The 16,854-nt window shown below is 38.2% G+C and overlaps 7 protein-coding genes across 7 annotated transcripts; 4 read left to right on the top strand and 3 right to left on the bottom strand. All coding sequences in view use genetic code 12, as the record gives it.

Annotated features, from left to right (window-relative positions):
• Positions 1 to 23: 23 nt before the first annotated feature.
• On the bottom strand, positions 24 to 3,362 carry SPAPADRAFT_73056 (carboxylic ester hydrolase; the record flags this gene model as incomplete). The annotated part of the gene is made up of 2 exons (XM_007377198.1): positions 24 to 2,546; positions 2,854 to 3,362. 2 exons carry the CDS (start codon positions 2,906 to 2,908, stop codon positions 1,405 to 1,407), a joined length of 1,197 nt encoding a protein of 398 aa, XP_007377260.1.
• On the top strand, positions 88 to 1,368 carry SPAPADRAFT_52389 (NEDD8-activating protein; the record flags this gene model as incomplete). The annotated part of the gene is made up of 1 exon (XM_007377199.1): positions 88 to 1,368. One exon carries the CDS (start codon positions 88 to 90, stop codon positions 1,366 to 1,368), a length of 1,281 nt encoding a protein of 426 aa, XP_007377261.1.
• A 4,591-nt stretch (positions 3,363 to 7,953) lies between the features above and the next one.
• On the top strand, positions 7,954 to 9,231 carry SPAPADRAFT_63134 (uncharacterized protein; the record flags this gene model as incomplete). Its single annotated transcript, XM_007377197.1, has 1 exon — positions 7,954 to 9,231. One exon carries the CDS (start codon positions 7,954 to 7,956, stop codon positions 9,229 to 9,231), a length of 1,278 nt encoding a protein of 425 aa, XP_007377259.1.
• Positions 9,232 to 11,309: 2,078 nt separating this feature from the next.
• FET3 (uncharacterized protein) lies at positions 11,310 to 12,386 on the top strand (the record flags this gene model as incomplete). The annotated part of the gene is made up of 1 exon (XM_007377196.1): positions 11,310 to 12,386. A coding segment is annotated over one exon (1,077 nt), but the record flags the coding sequence as incomplete, so codon positions are not given.
• A 374-nt stretch (positions 12,387 to 12,760) lies between these two features.
• SPAPADRAFT_63132 (formate dehydrogenase-like protein) lies at positions 12,761 to 13,922 on the bottom strand (the record flags this gene model as incomplete). The annotated part of the gene is made up of 1 exon (XM_007377195.1): positions 12,761 to 13,922. The coding sequence occupies one exon, from the start codon at positions 13,902 to 13,904 to the stop codon at positions 12,768 to 12,770; it is 1,137 nt and encodes a 378-aa protein (XP_007377257.1).
• An 880-nt stretch (positions 13,923 to 14,802) lies between these two features.
• Positions 14,803 to 16,801, top strand: SPAPADRAFT_63131 (uncharacterized protein; the record flags this gene model as incomplete). The annotated part of the gene is made up of 2 exons (XM_007377193.1): positions 14,803 to 16,709; positions 16,768 to 16,801. One exon carries the CDS (start codon positions 14,820 to 14,822, stop codon positions 16,287 to 16,289), a length of 1,470 nt encoding a protein of 489 aa, XP_007377255.1.
• On the bottom strand, positions 16,461 to 16,682 carry DPM2 (Dpm2p; the record flags this gene model as incomplete). The annotated part of the gene is made up of 1 exon (XM_007377194.1): positions 16,461 to 16,682. The coding sequence occupies one exon, from the start codon at positions 16,680 to 16,682 to the stop codon at positions 16,461 to 16,463; it is 222 nt and encodes a 73-aa protein (XP_007377256.1).
• Positions 16,802 to 16,854: the final 53 nt, after the last annotated feature.

Below are 16,854 nucleotides of genomic sequence, written 5' to 3'. Positions count from 1 at the left end.
CCACTTTACGAAATTCTTAATTTGAAGTTTCCCACTAGGAGATCACAACATACCAACTCTATACCAACCATTACCACAACTCAGATCATGCGTGATCTCTCATCCATACTACCTCTAGTGGAAACAGCCGGACCCTTCAACGAAGTCCCTGAAGAATATGACCCCCATGACTCGCTTCTATCCCTTGCTACCACCAAGATCCTCGTCATTGGTGCAGGTGGATTGGGGTGTGAAATCCTCAAAAACTTGGCCTTGACGGGATTCAAGGACATTCATGTTATTGACATGGACACTATTGAGCTCTCCAACCTCAATCGACAGTTTCTCTTCCGGCCGGAGGATATAGGCAAAAGCAAAGCGGAAGTGGCGGCCAGAGCCATCATTGCTCGTATCGGGGATGACAACTTGAAAATAACACCGTATTTCGGAAAGATCCAGGATAAACCCAGGGAATACTATCGTCAATTCAGCGTGGTGATCAGTGGATTGGACTCCATTGAGGCAAGACGGTGGATTAACGCTACGTTGATGGCCTTGGTTGATGAAGAAACCTTGGTTCCGTTGATAGACGGAGGAACTGAGGGGTTACGGGGCCAATCAAGGGTGATACTCCCCACTATAAGCCTGTGTTTTGAGTGTTCATTGGATTTACTCTCCCCAAAAGTCACATATCCCGTATGTACCATTGCCAATACGCCACGACTCCCAGAACATTGCATCGAATGGGCAAATCAGTTACAATGGCCGAGACATTTTCCCGATAGAAAGTTTGATGCAGATAACCCTGATGATGTCGATTGGATGTATCAGATGGCGAAAACTCGTGCGGATGAGTTTAAGATTGAAGGAGTAACGAGACTGTTGACATTGGGCGTGGTCAAGAATATCATTCCGGCAATTGCAAGTACAAATGCCGTGATTGCTGCTAGTTGCTGCAATGAAGCATTCAAGTTTGTCACTAACTCCAATCCATTATTGAATAACTACATGATGTATTCTGGCGATGAATCGATTTTCACATATACCTATCCATACGCTAAAAAGGATAATTGTCCTGTGTGTGGGAACATGCCTAAATGGGTCAAAGCTGAGAGATGGTGGACTCTTGATCAGTTTATTGAAGAATTATCTACCAAACAAGAAGTGCAAATGACTAGACCTTCGTTGACTACATCACTGCGATATTTGTATTTGAGTAATCCTGAAGAGTTGGAGAAATTAACGAGAACTAATTTATCCAAGAAATTATCGGATTTGTTAGCACCTGGTGAAGAGATTGTGGTTACTGATCCCAAATTACCTATTTCTATGAAGGTTCTTGTTGAATTTGTAGGATCAGAAGTAGATCCGGAATTTATTAATAAATAGGGTGTACATATATACATTTTTATAAGGCGCAAGGAATCAGGTAGCTTCGTCCTTCTCCATATCTCTCATCTCGTTCACCAACATCAGGTTGAATCTGGTGATATTATCAAGGTAAATGTGATGTCCACTATCCTCAATCAACTTGACATCACTGACAACCTCTCCACGCAAATTGTTAATGATATTAGAACACAATTCGCCACCTTTAGGATCCATCCAATCTTCTTTACCATACCACCACGACAATTTACATTTCAATTTATGCACCCCTCTCTCCACCAACGGATGTCTTGCGTCGGCACCAGGGGCTAAAAGGAAATTCAACATATACTCTCCTGACCCGGGACTATTGAAGATTCCATACGCGTATTTATGTAATAATCTTGACTCGTTGGATGATAACTTTGCAAAACGACGTGATGACCACATACTCACTAACTTTGACCCAAATGGACCTGAGCCACGTACAAGTGAAAATGGAGATATGTTTTGTTCCCATAATTTGGCAAAATACTTGGGAACAAAAACTTGCTTACGATGCTTGATGATGGCACCTGGCGAAACCATGAGTAATTTCTTGCAAAAGTCAGGATCGCGGTTTATTCCATAGGTGCCCATGAGATATGCTCCCATGGAATGGGCCATGATTAATGTTTTATCACGGGCTTGATCAAGGCCGCGAAGTCGTAACCATTCACTGTATGAATCATGAAACCAGTTTTCAACCTCTTGCAAGTTCTTGCCAACGAACTTTGGTCGTGAACTGCATCCATAGCCTAATAGGTCTATGGCGTGAATACACCAGTTCTTCTCCTTGGCTAATGCTTCAAAGTTCTTGAGGTAGAATCCAAGCCCACCTCCATATCCATGTATCATTATCAAGTGGTTTGGTTCTTGGAAGTTACCCTGGGGTGAAATGACAAACTCATTTATGAAATTTCCGTGTTCGTCAATAGGTGTTTGGAGGACTTTAGCTGCAGTTCCACTAGAGTCTGGATGAGGGTAAAATGGAAGGGTAGAAAGTAAGTCGTGTTGGAACTTCAACGGGTTATGACGGTATCCGTAATCTTCAAGAGATTCACGAACCGACAATGGAAAGCTGTTGGTGAATAATTTGGAAAGTGGGACCGAAGTAGGATGTGTTGATCGCTTATATGCATGTGCTGTATGACCATCGGCTGTTGTTGCGGTGGCAGTTGCGGTGGCTGCTGCAGTCGTTGGAAACTTCTTGAGAGCAACTAAGTTATTCGAAAGTATCACTGAGGTAGAAAGGAGGCGTGTTTGAACTGAATAGCTCATGGTCAAATAGCTACTTCATCTAACTTGTGTGGGGGGGGGAGAGGGAGGAGACAGAACAGAGTAACAAATTTACGTTGCAAAAAACTTTTATTTTCTTTTTTTTTTATTTTTTTTTTTTTGAGTTATTGGCTAAACCCTGAGTTTTGTACCACGTGATGCAATTTTTTGTTGGGAGCGTGTCGTTACGTGAAACTCGTAAGAGAATTGAAGCATCGTATCCAGATATACCCAACAGTTGCATGTTGCATTGACAGCATTTAAAGACTTTTTTTCAGCTATATGGGCTAAAAAATTATTTGTAGAATGTCGATAATATCTATGTTTGAGTGACTAACGTATGAAATCTAACTAAGCGCTACCAGACACCAGTGTTATTTACTGAGAATTCCTATTTTCTGAATATATTCAACTCTTAGGTTAGAAAATACCTGGAGAATAGAAGTAATAAAGTGTTAGATCTTTCACGTGTGATGCAAGGGCGTTTCGTTAAATCTGGTGTATTTGCTGGAACATTTTTAATATTATATAATTTTCGTCAAGAAATGATACCAATAACTGAAGGAAAATCGATACGCATTACAACTACTGTTATTGATTTTCTCTAGCAAACTACTGCCATCTTATTGATTCAATACGGTGCTATGCCTACTAAATAGTTTCACGTCGGCTTAATTTATTCTTGCTAAGTTAACTTATAAAAAGTACTTAATTCTAAGCTAAATCTAAGCTGCATTAAAATTGATGACCAAATGTTTTTCGTGATGACCTAACCTCTAGTTAGCCAGAACCACATTTCTCGAAGTTCTTGGCTTATTCAAATTTCCTATCCACGAAGAGCTTTATAAAAATGAAGCCCAAAGTACAAACTTTGACGGAAGATGGCAACTGATCCAACAGTTGTCAAGCAATAGAGGTACACACGACCAACTACCCTTACATTTATGAAAAGATATACACCTACAAAGGACTTGAGTTGTTTCACAATGTCGGACGAGAACCTAAATGTAGTAACCACTCGTGAAAGCAAAAATAAGGAGAGTTAGGACAATAACTTCGCAGTATCCAAGGTGTAGGCATTTAGATTTATTAACTCTAGTTGATAGGCATAAAGTTCACAGAGCAGCATTCATATACATGATAGGGATTTTGAAATGTGATAATAACAGCATTATTGTTTTCAACTAGATCATGTTAACTGAAGCCAAGTAATGAAAATTTTTTCAATACCATTTATAGACATATGATTATGATTTTACTCCAAATTAAATTTCAAGTACAGGCACAATCCACAACATCTCATGTGATTGTAATATGTCCATGTAAAACTCCACAGTTGCGGTCATCTCAATATGTCTTTATGCCATTATCTGCCTGACCTGTAACTGCATCACATTCGAAAAAGAACCATTTGCATCTCTGCAAGATCGGAGAAGCAGATGTCATATAACTGCAAGCAAAGTCAAATTCTGAGTCCAAGTGCACATAAAGATACATCATCTATGTCGGCACCTCCCACACACACACATAACTGCAATGAATAAATTTCCAATTAAGGTTTTTATATGGGTGTTTTTCTTGTTGTGGTATAATGAGCAAATTATTGTTTTAGTGTGAGCAAATTAATTTTAAACCTGTGAGCAAATTAATCATGACCTATGAGCAATATAAAATAGCTTGTATTGGTTTATGTGTAGCAAGTATAAGTGAAACTGGTAGATGAGATAGTAAATATAAATATATCTGCATTTATCTTGCTGTTGACATGGTTTTAGGTAGCTTAGTAATTAAATAAAAGTCTTTCTATTGTTCGCTATGGAATAGATCAACCACAATTTGGTAATTTCACTGATTAACTTGAAACTTACCTTGATAGTGTCAAGGTTAACACACATACACTAGTGCCTCCTTGATCAATATGAGACTATTTAATCCCACATAAACTACCATACCAAGCTTATTGAAACCCAAGGCATTCAAAGAATCAAGGCGGCCAAGCTTTTAATACTATTAGCACATCAACATGCATAGCGGTATTGCTTGTGCCAAAAAGCCACCACTGCCCAAAATTCAAAGGATAGTCCACATTATAACTAAAGCACCTGATGCAAATGTATATTTCTGGTAGATTTGGATCTTCGCTGATTACTTATACGAAAAAGTTGATCATGTTGGATTTATCAGCTTTATAATATTTTGACAGGAAGAAATGCCACAACGTCAGACAACTCTTTTTTGAATAAAGACGAAGAAGCTACACACAAGTTGCAGTGGGCGGCTTTGTGGTAAATAAAGGTGCATGGCACCATTACTAAGTTGGCTTAGAAGAATCATTTTTGGGCATTTCCAGTTGAAACTTCCTAGCGCCTCGCTTAACACACACACAAGACTAGAATTGAATAACCCCGGATAGCAACTGAACTTAGACAGAGCCAATAAGCGAACCTCCCAAATTGTTTGAACTTCGTTTACAAGATATGGGTCATTCTACACAAAAAAATTGATCTTATTAGCTTCAAACTACATTGTTTAATTAAAACTTCAAACAACAAGCGTATAATCGCCTTTCCTCCCAAATTAATATAAATCAAACTAAGCCACTACGGCAAGGTATAATTAACCTGAAATTGTCGAGGTGGGTTAGAATTATTCAAATAAACTTTTACCTTTGACACTGTTAATTCAATGCGGTAGTAATTGACAGGCTTCGCTTTCTGGCCAATTAGAGTTGAGAAAACTTCGTAACTGCAACCATGCACTCCAAAAAAATATTTTTTAATTTTCCGACGTTCGCATTTTTATCTGATTCATCATATCAAAATCTCCTGTTCAAGTTATATGCATTCGTCGTATTTTGTGTTCACAACACCTGATTATATTTGAATATTATTCTAGATGCAGATGTGTTTTGTAATAAATTTATTTTGTTGAAAATCTTAATTGTTACCAAAAATCTAGCCAATCGGATAAAGATTCATCCAATTTTGTTCTTTCGTTTCTATTGTTATGATGACCTATGATAATCAAAACGCAAATTCCGGGTATTCCTGCCGCAAACCACGTCGTCCGTCATTGTTAGTGCATCTCAGATGGTTTAGATAATTTTATGGTTTACTGGTTTGAACTTCCTTTTGTCTTTTTTGTCCTACTTGGGGAATCGATGAGAAACTGCAGATGAAAAAGATAAAAAGTTTAAAAAATAGTAGCCGTGCTTAGTTGCGGGTTGCTGTCTTCCCAAAGGACTATAGGTTTCCGATCTTCGGGATATAAATATTCTGGATAAACTAAATTATTACCAAACAGCACCTTGATATAATTGAAAATTAAATTGGATTCAGGCGTTACTGATCTGGAGGTATGGTACGATGATCAGATCCTTCCTTAAAAAAAAAAAAAAGAATGCTTCTCGTCATCCATTGTTTATTACCCACATAAATAATAATTTATTTTCTACCAGTTTTTGTCGACGAGCAGAAAAAAAAAATAATTTCATCGTGAAAGGGCACATAACATACATTCCTTACATTGTACGAAAGGCGAAACCTTCTCAAGCCAGTTGATTGTTCCTGCTTGCTAAATTTTGCTACAGCGTTAATACTGTTCCTAACTGGCGTTACTGTGCGGAATTGTACATTAACACCATTTATTAACGTGGAGTTACCAAATTGGGTAAGAACTAAAAGATAATTCCGTTCATCATTATTCATTATTCCTTGGTGTTTGTTTTGCAACCATGAATCATAATGCTACGTCCTTGACGATATTTCATGGCAAATAATCAATCAATACGGCAATTGGTTAACGTACTCCTGAAGTATTACAAAAGACCGAGTGTCAGGGCAAAAAGCACAAGCGTTTTGCTATTGTGAATGTAATTCGGGCACTTTTAAGAGATTATTAGTGGTAAATCCCTCATCTATGGTCTTGGCATTGCTTGGCGAAATCGTCTTTACGGTTGTTAAAACCATTCAATTACATAACCGTGTTTTACCTAGTATGTAAGTAGAACCAGGGGATAATGTGGGCGAAAATAAAAAACCTTAATTCACATGTCTTACAATTATAAACCTGCGCGAACTCAAAAACTCGTACCAAGAGGGGAACTTGCTGAAATTCATCCCCACAACCATTTTGGTATCCCTGTCTACACAATTCTTATCTTAGATTTGATCTGAATATACCTGAAGTACGCAAGCATGTTGGTGCAGTATTGGATACACGGAACATATGGCATCACCTTTCAAAGCCCTGACGATGAAAAAAAAAAAAAAGGTTCCCGATGACGGGGCAATATTTATCTGATCCTTTTCTGCATAAAAAAATATAATATTTTCTAGAACTAAGAAAAATTATCAGTTGTTACTAGTAAAAGATTTTTTTGGGATTATTTTTTTACTCATTATGCATGTTTTTTTATCCAGTTAGAAACTAGTAAAATTTTTGTACAACCAAACTAGAATGATATAAAATGGTCTTTGTCTTCCCTAATTATGGTTGTGTCTTTTTAATTTATTGTTTCGACGGGGCTTATTTTGATTGTCTGTAAAAAAAAATATATTCTTACAGGTTATCTGTTTTATCTAAAAACCAAAGTGCTAATAAACGAAGTTGCAAAGATTTACAACTGCCATTTGAGGAAATAAGTGTTATTCGTGCAGTTTATAACTATCATTTTTGTGTGCTCGTTTTATTTTTACAACCACTTTTAAGATGAACCTTATCTCAATTTTAGTTACTACGTTCCTATGGTCGCTTATCCAAGCAGAAACCCACACTTGGTACTTTGAAACCGGATGGGTCAATGCCAACCCAGATGGTCTCATGGACAGACTCATGATCGGTTTCAATGGGTCCTGGCCTTTGCCTACCCTTAGAATTAAAAAGGGTGACACCGTTAATTTGTACTTGACCAATGGTTTCAAAACCGAAAACACTACTTTGCATTTCCACGGGATGTTCCAAAATGGTACCGGCCAAATGGATGGGCCAGAAATGGTTACCCAATGTCCAATTCCTCCTGGTGAAACTTTCTTGTATAACTTTACTGTAACTGATCAAGTCGGTACATATTGGTACCACTCACATACCATGGGTCAAACTGGTGATGGTATGAGAGGGGTTTTCATTATTGAAGACCCTGATTTCCCTTACGAATACGATGAAGAAGTTATCTTGACTGTGGCCGATCTTTACCACAAAACCAGTGACGAATTAATGCCACTATTTATGAGTAGATTCAACCCAACTGGTGCTGAACCAATTCCACAAAACTTTTTGTTCAATGATACCATGAATGCTACCTGGAAAGTTGAGCCAAACAAGACTTATTTCGTGAGACTTCTTAACATTGGTGGATTTGTCTCTCAGTATATTTGGATGGAAGACCATAATTTCACTGTTGTTGAAGCTGATGGTATTTATGTCGAAAAGAATGAAACTAGTATGATTTACATCACTGTTGCTCAACGTTATGGTCTTTTGATTACCACCAAAAACGAAACTGATAGAAATTATGCCTTTATGACTGCTGTTGATACTACTATGTTGGATTTAATTCCTGACGCGTTACAATTAAATACTACCAACTACATTGTTTATAACGAAGATGCTGACTTACCAAAACCGTTCCCACCTCCTGATACTTACTTGGACGATTTCTACTTGAAACCTTTGGATAACACTACCATACTTGATGATGCTGACTACACTATTACCTTGGATGTTGTTATGGATAACTTGGGTAATGGTATCAATTATGCTTTCTTCAACAATATTACATATGTCAAACCAAAGGTTCCAACTTTGATGACTGCTTTATCTGCTGGTGAATTAGCTACTAACGCTATGGTGTATGGTTCCAACACCAACTCATTCGTCTTGCAACCGAATGATGTTATCGACGTCGTCGTGAACAATAAGGATACCGGTAGGCATCCATTCCATATGCACGGACATGTGTTCCAGTTAATTGAAAGACACCCAGAAGTTCCAGACGATCAGGAACATGTTGCTTTCAATGCTTCTGATCATGCTGAATGGCCAGAAAAACCTATGCATAGAGATACAGTTTGGTTAGAGCCTCTATCATATATGGTTTTGAGATTCAAAGCTACCAACCCAGGTGTTTGGATGTTCCATTGTCATTTAGAATGGCATTTGGATCAAGGGTTAGCTATCTTGTTAGTTGAAGATCCTATTGGTATCCAAAACGATCCACGTCAACAACTCAATGACAACAGTAAACAAATTTGTGAAAAGGCTGGTGTTCCATGGGAAGGTAATGCTGCTGGTAACAACACGGATTTCCTTGTTTTGACTGGTGAAAATGTCCAACATGCTCCATTACCAGCTGGTTTCACTGCCAGAGGTATTGTTGCCCTTGTATTCTCTTGTATTGCTGGAATCTTGGGTGTTACCTGTATCGCCATTTATGGTATGTCCGACGTTAACGAAGAGAAGGTTGCTCAAGATTTGGATGTCGATGTGGATATGGAAGAATCTGAAGATTCTGAAACCAAGTATGCTGAAGAAAGTTGCTCTTCTTATGCTGCTACTTCCACCAGATAGATGATATATTGAATTGTTTAATTTTTTGAATGATGGTCATGAAGAATATGTGTGTGTGAAGGAAGGTTCATTGATGGTATATTAACATTGGACCAACCTGCGAATTAACCATTTATTCAGAGAATGACGGTTTGATACTAGTTTATTTACAGAAATTTGTGTTTTTATTAATGTTGTGATGAAAAAGGTATTTTTTAGAAATGACTCGACTAATGACTTATATTTATTTAACTTATAGAAATCCCCCCTTACATTCCCACTTATTTTACATATTGATATGTATTTATGATTAATATACTAATCGCCCGTTCATTAGATGTAGAAAATTACTCATTTAGCATAATTATAATTGAATATTGATTTAGTACAGAGTGCAGAAATTGCAGGTTACTTGATATGGTTGCTATGAGTTCGTAAATTTGGCAGGGCCACCCGTGAGTGAAATAATGCGCGGCTCAAACTACCTTTGCATTGTTACATCAGTATAATTTGCAGAATTTTTTTTTTTCGTTTTCAAACCAATAAGAACCGGACCTATAGATCCGATGATGTCACACATAACCAATCAACATTTCAGTTCAATTTACACTTTAGATGGCAAATGATTAGTGATAATTAACCATTTTTGCGGTCTTCTGATCATTGGATAAAATATAAGAGCATTTTGCAACAATTCTGTTAAATCCGATTCGGGGATCTTGGCAACGAAGTGTCAAAGCTTGGCACGGATAAGAAATTTAAGTAAGGTACGTCAGATCGCTAATGCGGCTTGGAATTTTATTCTGAGAGGTTATACTTGCAGTATTCACTTGGTAAAAGTCCACATTAAAGCCCAAGAACCGTTATTTCGTATTCTGAATACAATACATCCATGGTCTAGTTCAGTTTTACATGTTGAGGGATTTCACAGAAGTGTGAGACAATAGAGGAAATTTTTATCTGATCCTAAATGCATAAATAATAAATTATTTTTGTACCCTTTTTTTTTGCACACTTGCCACAAAGGAGCAACAAAAAAAATATTTTTATCAGATTTTGAAAAGGTGGAAAAAAAAAATAATAATAAAATATTTTTATAATTTAAACCCGCTCCCTTAAAATATTTTCATCCATTTACAAATTTTTGTGAAATTCAATCTAATTTAAGATTGGGTATAAATTAACCTGTGAATTCCCTCAACATGTTCAAGCCTGTTTTGTTTCCCTTTCCTTTCCTTGGGGATTTTTCTTATTTCATTTTGGCTGTGAATTGTCTAGTTTTTTTCCAGCTAACTGTTATTTCAACTACATACTAAATGAAACTCGTTCCTATTTTATTGACCGCGTTTCTATGGTCACTTATCCAAGCAGAAACCCACACTTGGTATTTTGAAACCGGGTGGGTCAATGCCAACCCAGATGGTGTCAAGGAAAGACCCGTGATTGGTTTCAATGGGTCCTGGCCCTTACCTACCCTTAGAGTCAAGAAGGGTGATACTGTTAACTTATATTTAATCAACGGTTTCGATGATCGTAATACCTCGTTGCATTTCCATGGTATGTTCCAAAATGGTACTGGACAAATGGATGGGCCAGAAATGGTTACCCAATGTCCAATTCCTCCTGGTGAAACTTTCTTGTATAACTTTACTGTTGCTGACCAAGTCGGTACTTTCTGGTACCACTCGCATACCATGGGTCAACTTGGTGATGGTATGAGAGGGGTTTTCATTATCGAAGACGATGATTTCCCTTACGAATACGACGAAGAAGTCGTCTTGTCTGTGGCTGATCTTTACCATGAAACTTATGATCAATTGAACCCTGGTTTCATGAGTAGATTCAATCCAACTGGTGCTGAACCAATTCCACAAAACTTTTTGTTCAACAACACCATGAATGCTACCTGGAAGGTTGAACCAAACAAGACTTATTTCTTGAGAATTGTCAACATTGGCATGTTTGTCTCCCAATATCTTTGGATGGAAGACCACGAGTTCACCATTGTTGAAGTTGATGGTATTTATGTGGAAAAGAACGCCACTGATTTGATTTACATCACTGTTGCTCAACGTTATGGTGTTTTGGTCACCACCAAGAGTGATACCAGCAAGAACTACGCTTTCATGACCCGTGTTGATATTGATATGTTGGATGTCATTCCTGACGATTTACAATTGAATGGTACAAACTACATTGTTTATAACGAAGAAGCCGATATGCCAGGTCCTTATGACATTGACTCCATTGATGACTTCTTTGACGATTTCTACTTGAAACCATTGAGTAATACTACTTTGCTTGACGATGCTGATTATACCATTACTGTTGATGTTATTATGGACAACTTGGGTGACGGTGTTAACTATGCTTTCTTCAACAACATTTCCTACACTACTCCAAAGGTTCCAACTTTGTTGACTGCTTTGTCTTCTGGTGAATACGCCACCAACAGTTTGGTTTACGGTACTAACACCAACTCGTTCGTTTTGCAACCTGATGATGTTGTTGATATTGTGGTCAACAACTTGGATACCGGTAAGCATCCATTCCACTTGCATGGTCACGCTTTCCAAGTTATTGAAAGACATGAAGCTGTTGATGACAGTGATCCACCAGTTGGTTTCAACGCATCCGACCATGCCGAATGGCCAGAACACCCAATGATCAGAGATACTGTTTTCGTTCAACCACAATCCTACATGGTTTTGAGATTCAAGGCTGATAATCCAGGTGTTTGGATGTTCCATTGTCATATTGAATGGCATTTGGACCAAGGTTTGGCCATCTTGTTAGTTGAAGATCCTATTGGTATCCAAAAGGACCCACGTCAACAAATCACCGATAACCACAAGCAAATTTGTGAAAAGGTTGGTGTTCCATGGGAAGGTAATGCCGCTGGTAACAACAAGGACTTCCTTGTTTTGACTGGTGAAAATGTTCAACACAGCAGATTGCCAACTGGTTTCACTGCCAGAGGTATTGTTGCCCTTGTATTCTCTTGTATTGCTGGTGTTTTAGGTCTTACTGTTATTGCCTTTTACGGTATGGCTGAAGTTAAGGATGTTGAACAAAGAGTTGCCAGAGACTTGGATGTTGATATTGAAGACGACGATGTGGAATACGTTGGAGAACAAGATTCTTCCTCTTCTGGTGTTGGTGTTTCCAGCAAATAATTCAGTTAATTGAATGATGTGTTAAGCTGTTTTGAAGCTTGAATAATGGTCATGAAGAATATGTGTGTGTGAAGGAAGGCCTAATGATGATAAGAATACATTGGACCAGCCTGCAAATTAACCATTTATTCAAACAGAGAAACAGTTTTGACATTTTTGTACAAAGCTGTATTAACAATTTTATGAAAGGTACTTGAAATGACTCGACTTAATGACTTTTTTTTTATTATTATTTATAGAAATATTCCCCCTACCCCTCCGTTTGTATTTATATATTAATACTACAACCCGTTTATTGAAAACTTCATCTTATTCATAATATAAAAAAACTAGTTATTATATTTAAAATAATAAAAAAAAAAACTGTGAAATAGATAACGATTACTTCTTCTCTCTTTGACCATAAGCCTTAGTAGCGTAGTCACCATCAATACAAATGACATCCTGGGGACGATACTTGTAAGTCTTGTTGAAGTATTCGGTCAAGATTTGCTTAACACCAGCAGCATATCTGGCTTGAGCGTCTAAACTAGTCCCCGAGATATGAGGAGTCATGGCATTACCACCACCGTTGGCATTCTTCATAGATCTCCAAGGATGGTCCTTTGGTGCTGGTTGGGGGTACCACACATCACCACCGTATCCTGCCAAATGTCCGGAATTGACGGCGTCAGCGACATCTTGCTCAACGCAAATGGCACCTCTGGCAGTGTTGACTAAATAAGAACCTTTCTTCATCTTGGCAATCAAGTCCTTATTGAACAAACCACGAGAGTTGTCATGAAGGGGACAGTTAATCGTAACAATATCAGCTTGAGAAACCATATCTTCCAAGTTCTCGACTCTTTCAACAATATTGTCAACACCGTTGAAAAGTTTGGATGCTTCATTAAGCTTCTTGATTGCATCAGCTGGAAGTTCTTGGTAGTCGTAATACAACAACTTCTTTGGGTTAAAAGCAATCAACCGTTCCAAGATTCTGTATCCGATACGGCCTGCACCAACAGTAGCAATAACCTTGTCTTCCAAATCGTACTCATCCCTAGCAATAGCAGCAATGTCCCACTTACCATTAACCGCATAATCATGGGCAGGAACAAAGTTTCTCACCAATGTCAAGATAGTCATCATGGCATGTTCAGCCACAGACTGGACGTTCGACCCAGTGACTTCCAATACGGAGATATTGCGTTCATTTGCAGCATCAAGGTCAACATGGTCAGATCCAACACCAGCAGTGATGGCAATCTTCAAGTTGGGAGACTTGGCAATACGGGTACGGGTCAAGTACAAGGGGAAGAATGGAGTGGAGATGACAATTTCGGCATCGGGCAACTCCTGGTCGACCTTGGAATGAGGTTCTGGGTCCTTGTCGATGGTCAGGACCAATTCATAACCGTGGTCTTCGATGAACTTACGGAGACCAAGTTCGTTTTCGATGGCACCCAAGAGCTTTGGTTGTTCCTTGGCGTGATGACCACCTTCGTAAAGAACTAATAATACCTTTGGCTTAGTCATAATGTTTCGTTTTCTTTTTTTTTTGTTTTGCTTGTTTGTTTGTAGTGTTTGATACTGGGGAAATAAATCTGAGTCGAGAGAAAGCGAGAATCTACATCATATTTATATTGCTTCTTGTGTACTGTTCTAACTAAAAAGATTATGCAGAGCGCCTTGTATGTGTTATGTCGACAATATTCTCTCGGGATGGCAAAATGCCTCAAGACATATCTGATATTGCTATCATGTGGAGTTTCCCCACAAACAAAATTGCTGTTAAATTATTGCGAATAAAGGCGCGGGACATTTTTCCAGGGATTAAAATTTGCGCGGTATTTTCCTATGGTTGCAAAATTTTGTAACATAGTCTTGAGGCCAACAATGGTGGTGAAACACTCAAGAGTGCAAAACGAGAATGATGAGGTATTTAGATAATACGCTTCGGATCGTCAGACTGGAATGTAGATCAAATTAGGTTGTGCGATATATCCCTCTAATGTTAAAGTACTGGCTTAAGGTTTGTTTGAATGACTAATTTCGGGTAAAAATTAACTCAAAATAATAGCTTTCAAGGTAAAAGTGTTGATAGTTAGGAAAATTTGGTGTGGAGTAGACTTTGTCTCAAGCGTATATCCTTTCCTTCTTGGTCTGTTTTCAATAAAATTCTAGCAAATTATTACTAAATTACAATTAAGAACAAACCAAGTTGTAAATTTGTTTAAAACAACGTTTAAACAACCCAAATTCATAGAGCCAGCAATGCTCACACTGATATATCCTTTAGCTCTTCGGGGTATTAACGAAATATATTACATTCACATTGATCGACTACAAATTTGTAGGTCGCGACAACCTTTTCAGTTCGCGACAAAAATAAGAAAAATTTAATCTGATTTCCACCAACATAAACTTACACAGTAATAAATACCACCCACCATGATTGAGGCATTGTATATAGCAGACTCGACAAATACACTAGTGTATGAGTATTCCAACTCCCTTACATCTCCCCAATTCAAAACTCTTCTTCCTAAAATTACAGCAGCCACTAGCTCCACTGACATCCACCAAACCAACGATATCATCCCATTAAACAGCAAGTTCCATTTACTCATCCATCACGAATCATCGTTGATCTTTTACGTCTTGCATCAATATTCCCAAGATGTCAATCCTTTATTCCCTACAATCTTTGTTCGTCGTCTTATTGAAACCATTCGTGATTACTTTGGAGATTTAAAGACTCCCAGTAAGATTGAGGCTAATAATGACACATTGACACTTTTGCTTTATCAGATGTTAGACGATACTATTCCTTACTATACAGATTTCAACAAATTGCGTGATTTAGTGGCATACAAGTCATTACTTTCCAAATTTTTGAGCAGTGCCAGTTCTACAGCCTCCAAGGCGACGGCAGCATTAAAGGATACAACCGGTATCAGTCTGGCCAAAGAGGAAAGCGATATTCCATGGAGAAGATCCAATGTGAGACATACCAACAATGAGATGTATGTGGATGTGATTGAAACCGTCAGTGTTATTCTCAAGCCGATTCCAAAAAAAGTTGGCGCTCAACAGTTTGATTCTGCGTTTTACTCAACTACTAAGGCAGCAGCTGCGCAGGAGAATTACATGATCAGTGGGACGATCGACGGTGAGGTGAATTTTGTTAGTCGTCTAACTGGTGTTCCATTATTACAGTTGATTTTCAATACGCTTGGGGTCAAAGATATCACGTTTCCAAGCTTTCACAGATGTGTGAATTTAGACACGTGGAGAGAGAGAAGAGGGGTGCTATCATTCATTCCTCCTGATGGGAAATCGACATTAATGAAGTATCAGATAGACTTGGATCTGCAATATACGCTGAACCTGCAAAGGATGGGATTATTGAAACAAAGCACCATTGATGTGGATTTCATATGCCGCGAAAATTCCAATGAGTTTGAAATTAGATTGCATTTCGGAATGCAAGTAACAAAAGTCGAGTCAGTAACTGTTGAAATCGTTTGTCAGGATCCAGAAGACCAAATCAAATTGAATAGAATTACCCATGGTGACTTCGGATTCAAAGGGAATGGCAAAGGTGAATGGAATTTACGTCAGTTAAAATCAGGAATTCTGCCCGTGTTCCATGGTTCAGTGATATCTGATCTCCATAAAGATGGAGATAAAGATCAAGACGACAGCGAAGAAAAGTCAGAGTCACCGGAAAAGCCCCAAGCCAAATACACCAAACCTCTGTATATTCGAGTACATTACTTGCACAAGGGTTCAGTCCCCAGTGGATTGAAAGTGGATAATTTGAAGATCATAAGTGCCAAGGGATTAGGCGATACAGTCAAGCCATACAAGGGTGTTAAATACATCACTAAATCAGGTAATTATATCATTAGATCATAACGAACGACGATTCTATAAAATGGGAGGGGTAGTAGTTTGCTATACACATATTTCAATTGGATGAGTTTGTTACTCCAGAGTTCCTTCTTTCTTGTTTCAGTGTTAATAGTCTGTACAGTAAATAGAGAGAGAGCGAGCGAGCGAGCGAGCGTACGTACACCACCATCACTCTTATTGCTTCTTCTTACTCTTTTTTTGTTGGTTCTTGATCAACACTTTGCCAACAAAGGTTCCAATACCCAAGCCGGCAATCGCCAACAAGAACAAGGGAATCTTAATGGCATAGTCTCGGGAGAGGAATAATAAATTGAGAAAGCTTTCTGCTTCGACAAAGGGTAAAACAAACACCCAGGTTGTGTAGTAAATAAACACAAACGCGGCCACTGCAAGCATACCAAAACCAATCAACTTATCTAAGGCCTATCAAGAGTTGTTAGTATCACCATCACCTAAATAGATGTGAATGTAATTGACATACCATAATGTATAGTTATTCTCTTAGAGACACGTATGATTCCAATTTAATACGTGGAGCTTTTTGTTTTAAGTTTGCTCGACTTTGGTG

This window comes from Spathaspora passalidarum (assembly GCF_000223485.1).
Source record: "Spathaspora passalidarum NRRL Y-27907 unplaced genomic scaffold SPAPAscaffold_7, whole genome shotgun sequence".
In the NCBI taxonomy this organism is placed as follows: Eukaryota; Fungi; Ascomycota; class Pichiomycetes; order Serinales; family Debaryomycetaceae; genus Spathaspora; species Spathaspora passalidarum.
Note: the sequence above shows the minus strand (reverse complement) of the source record. Positions and strands in the feature narration are given on the sequence as shown.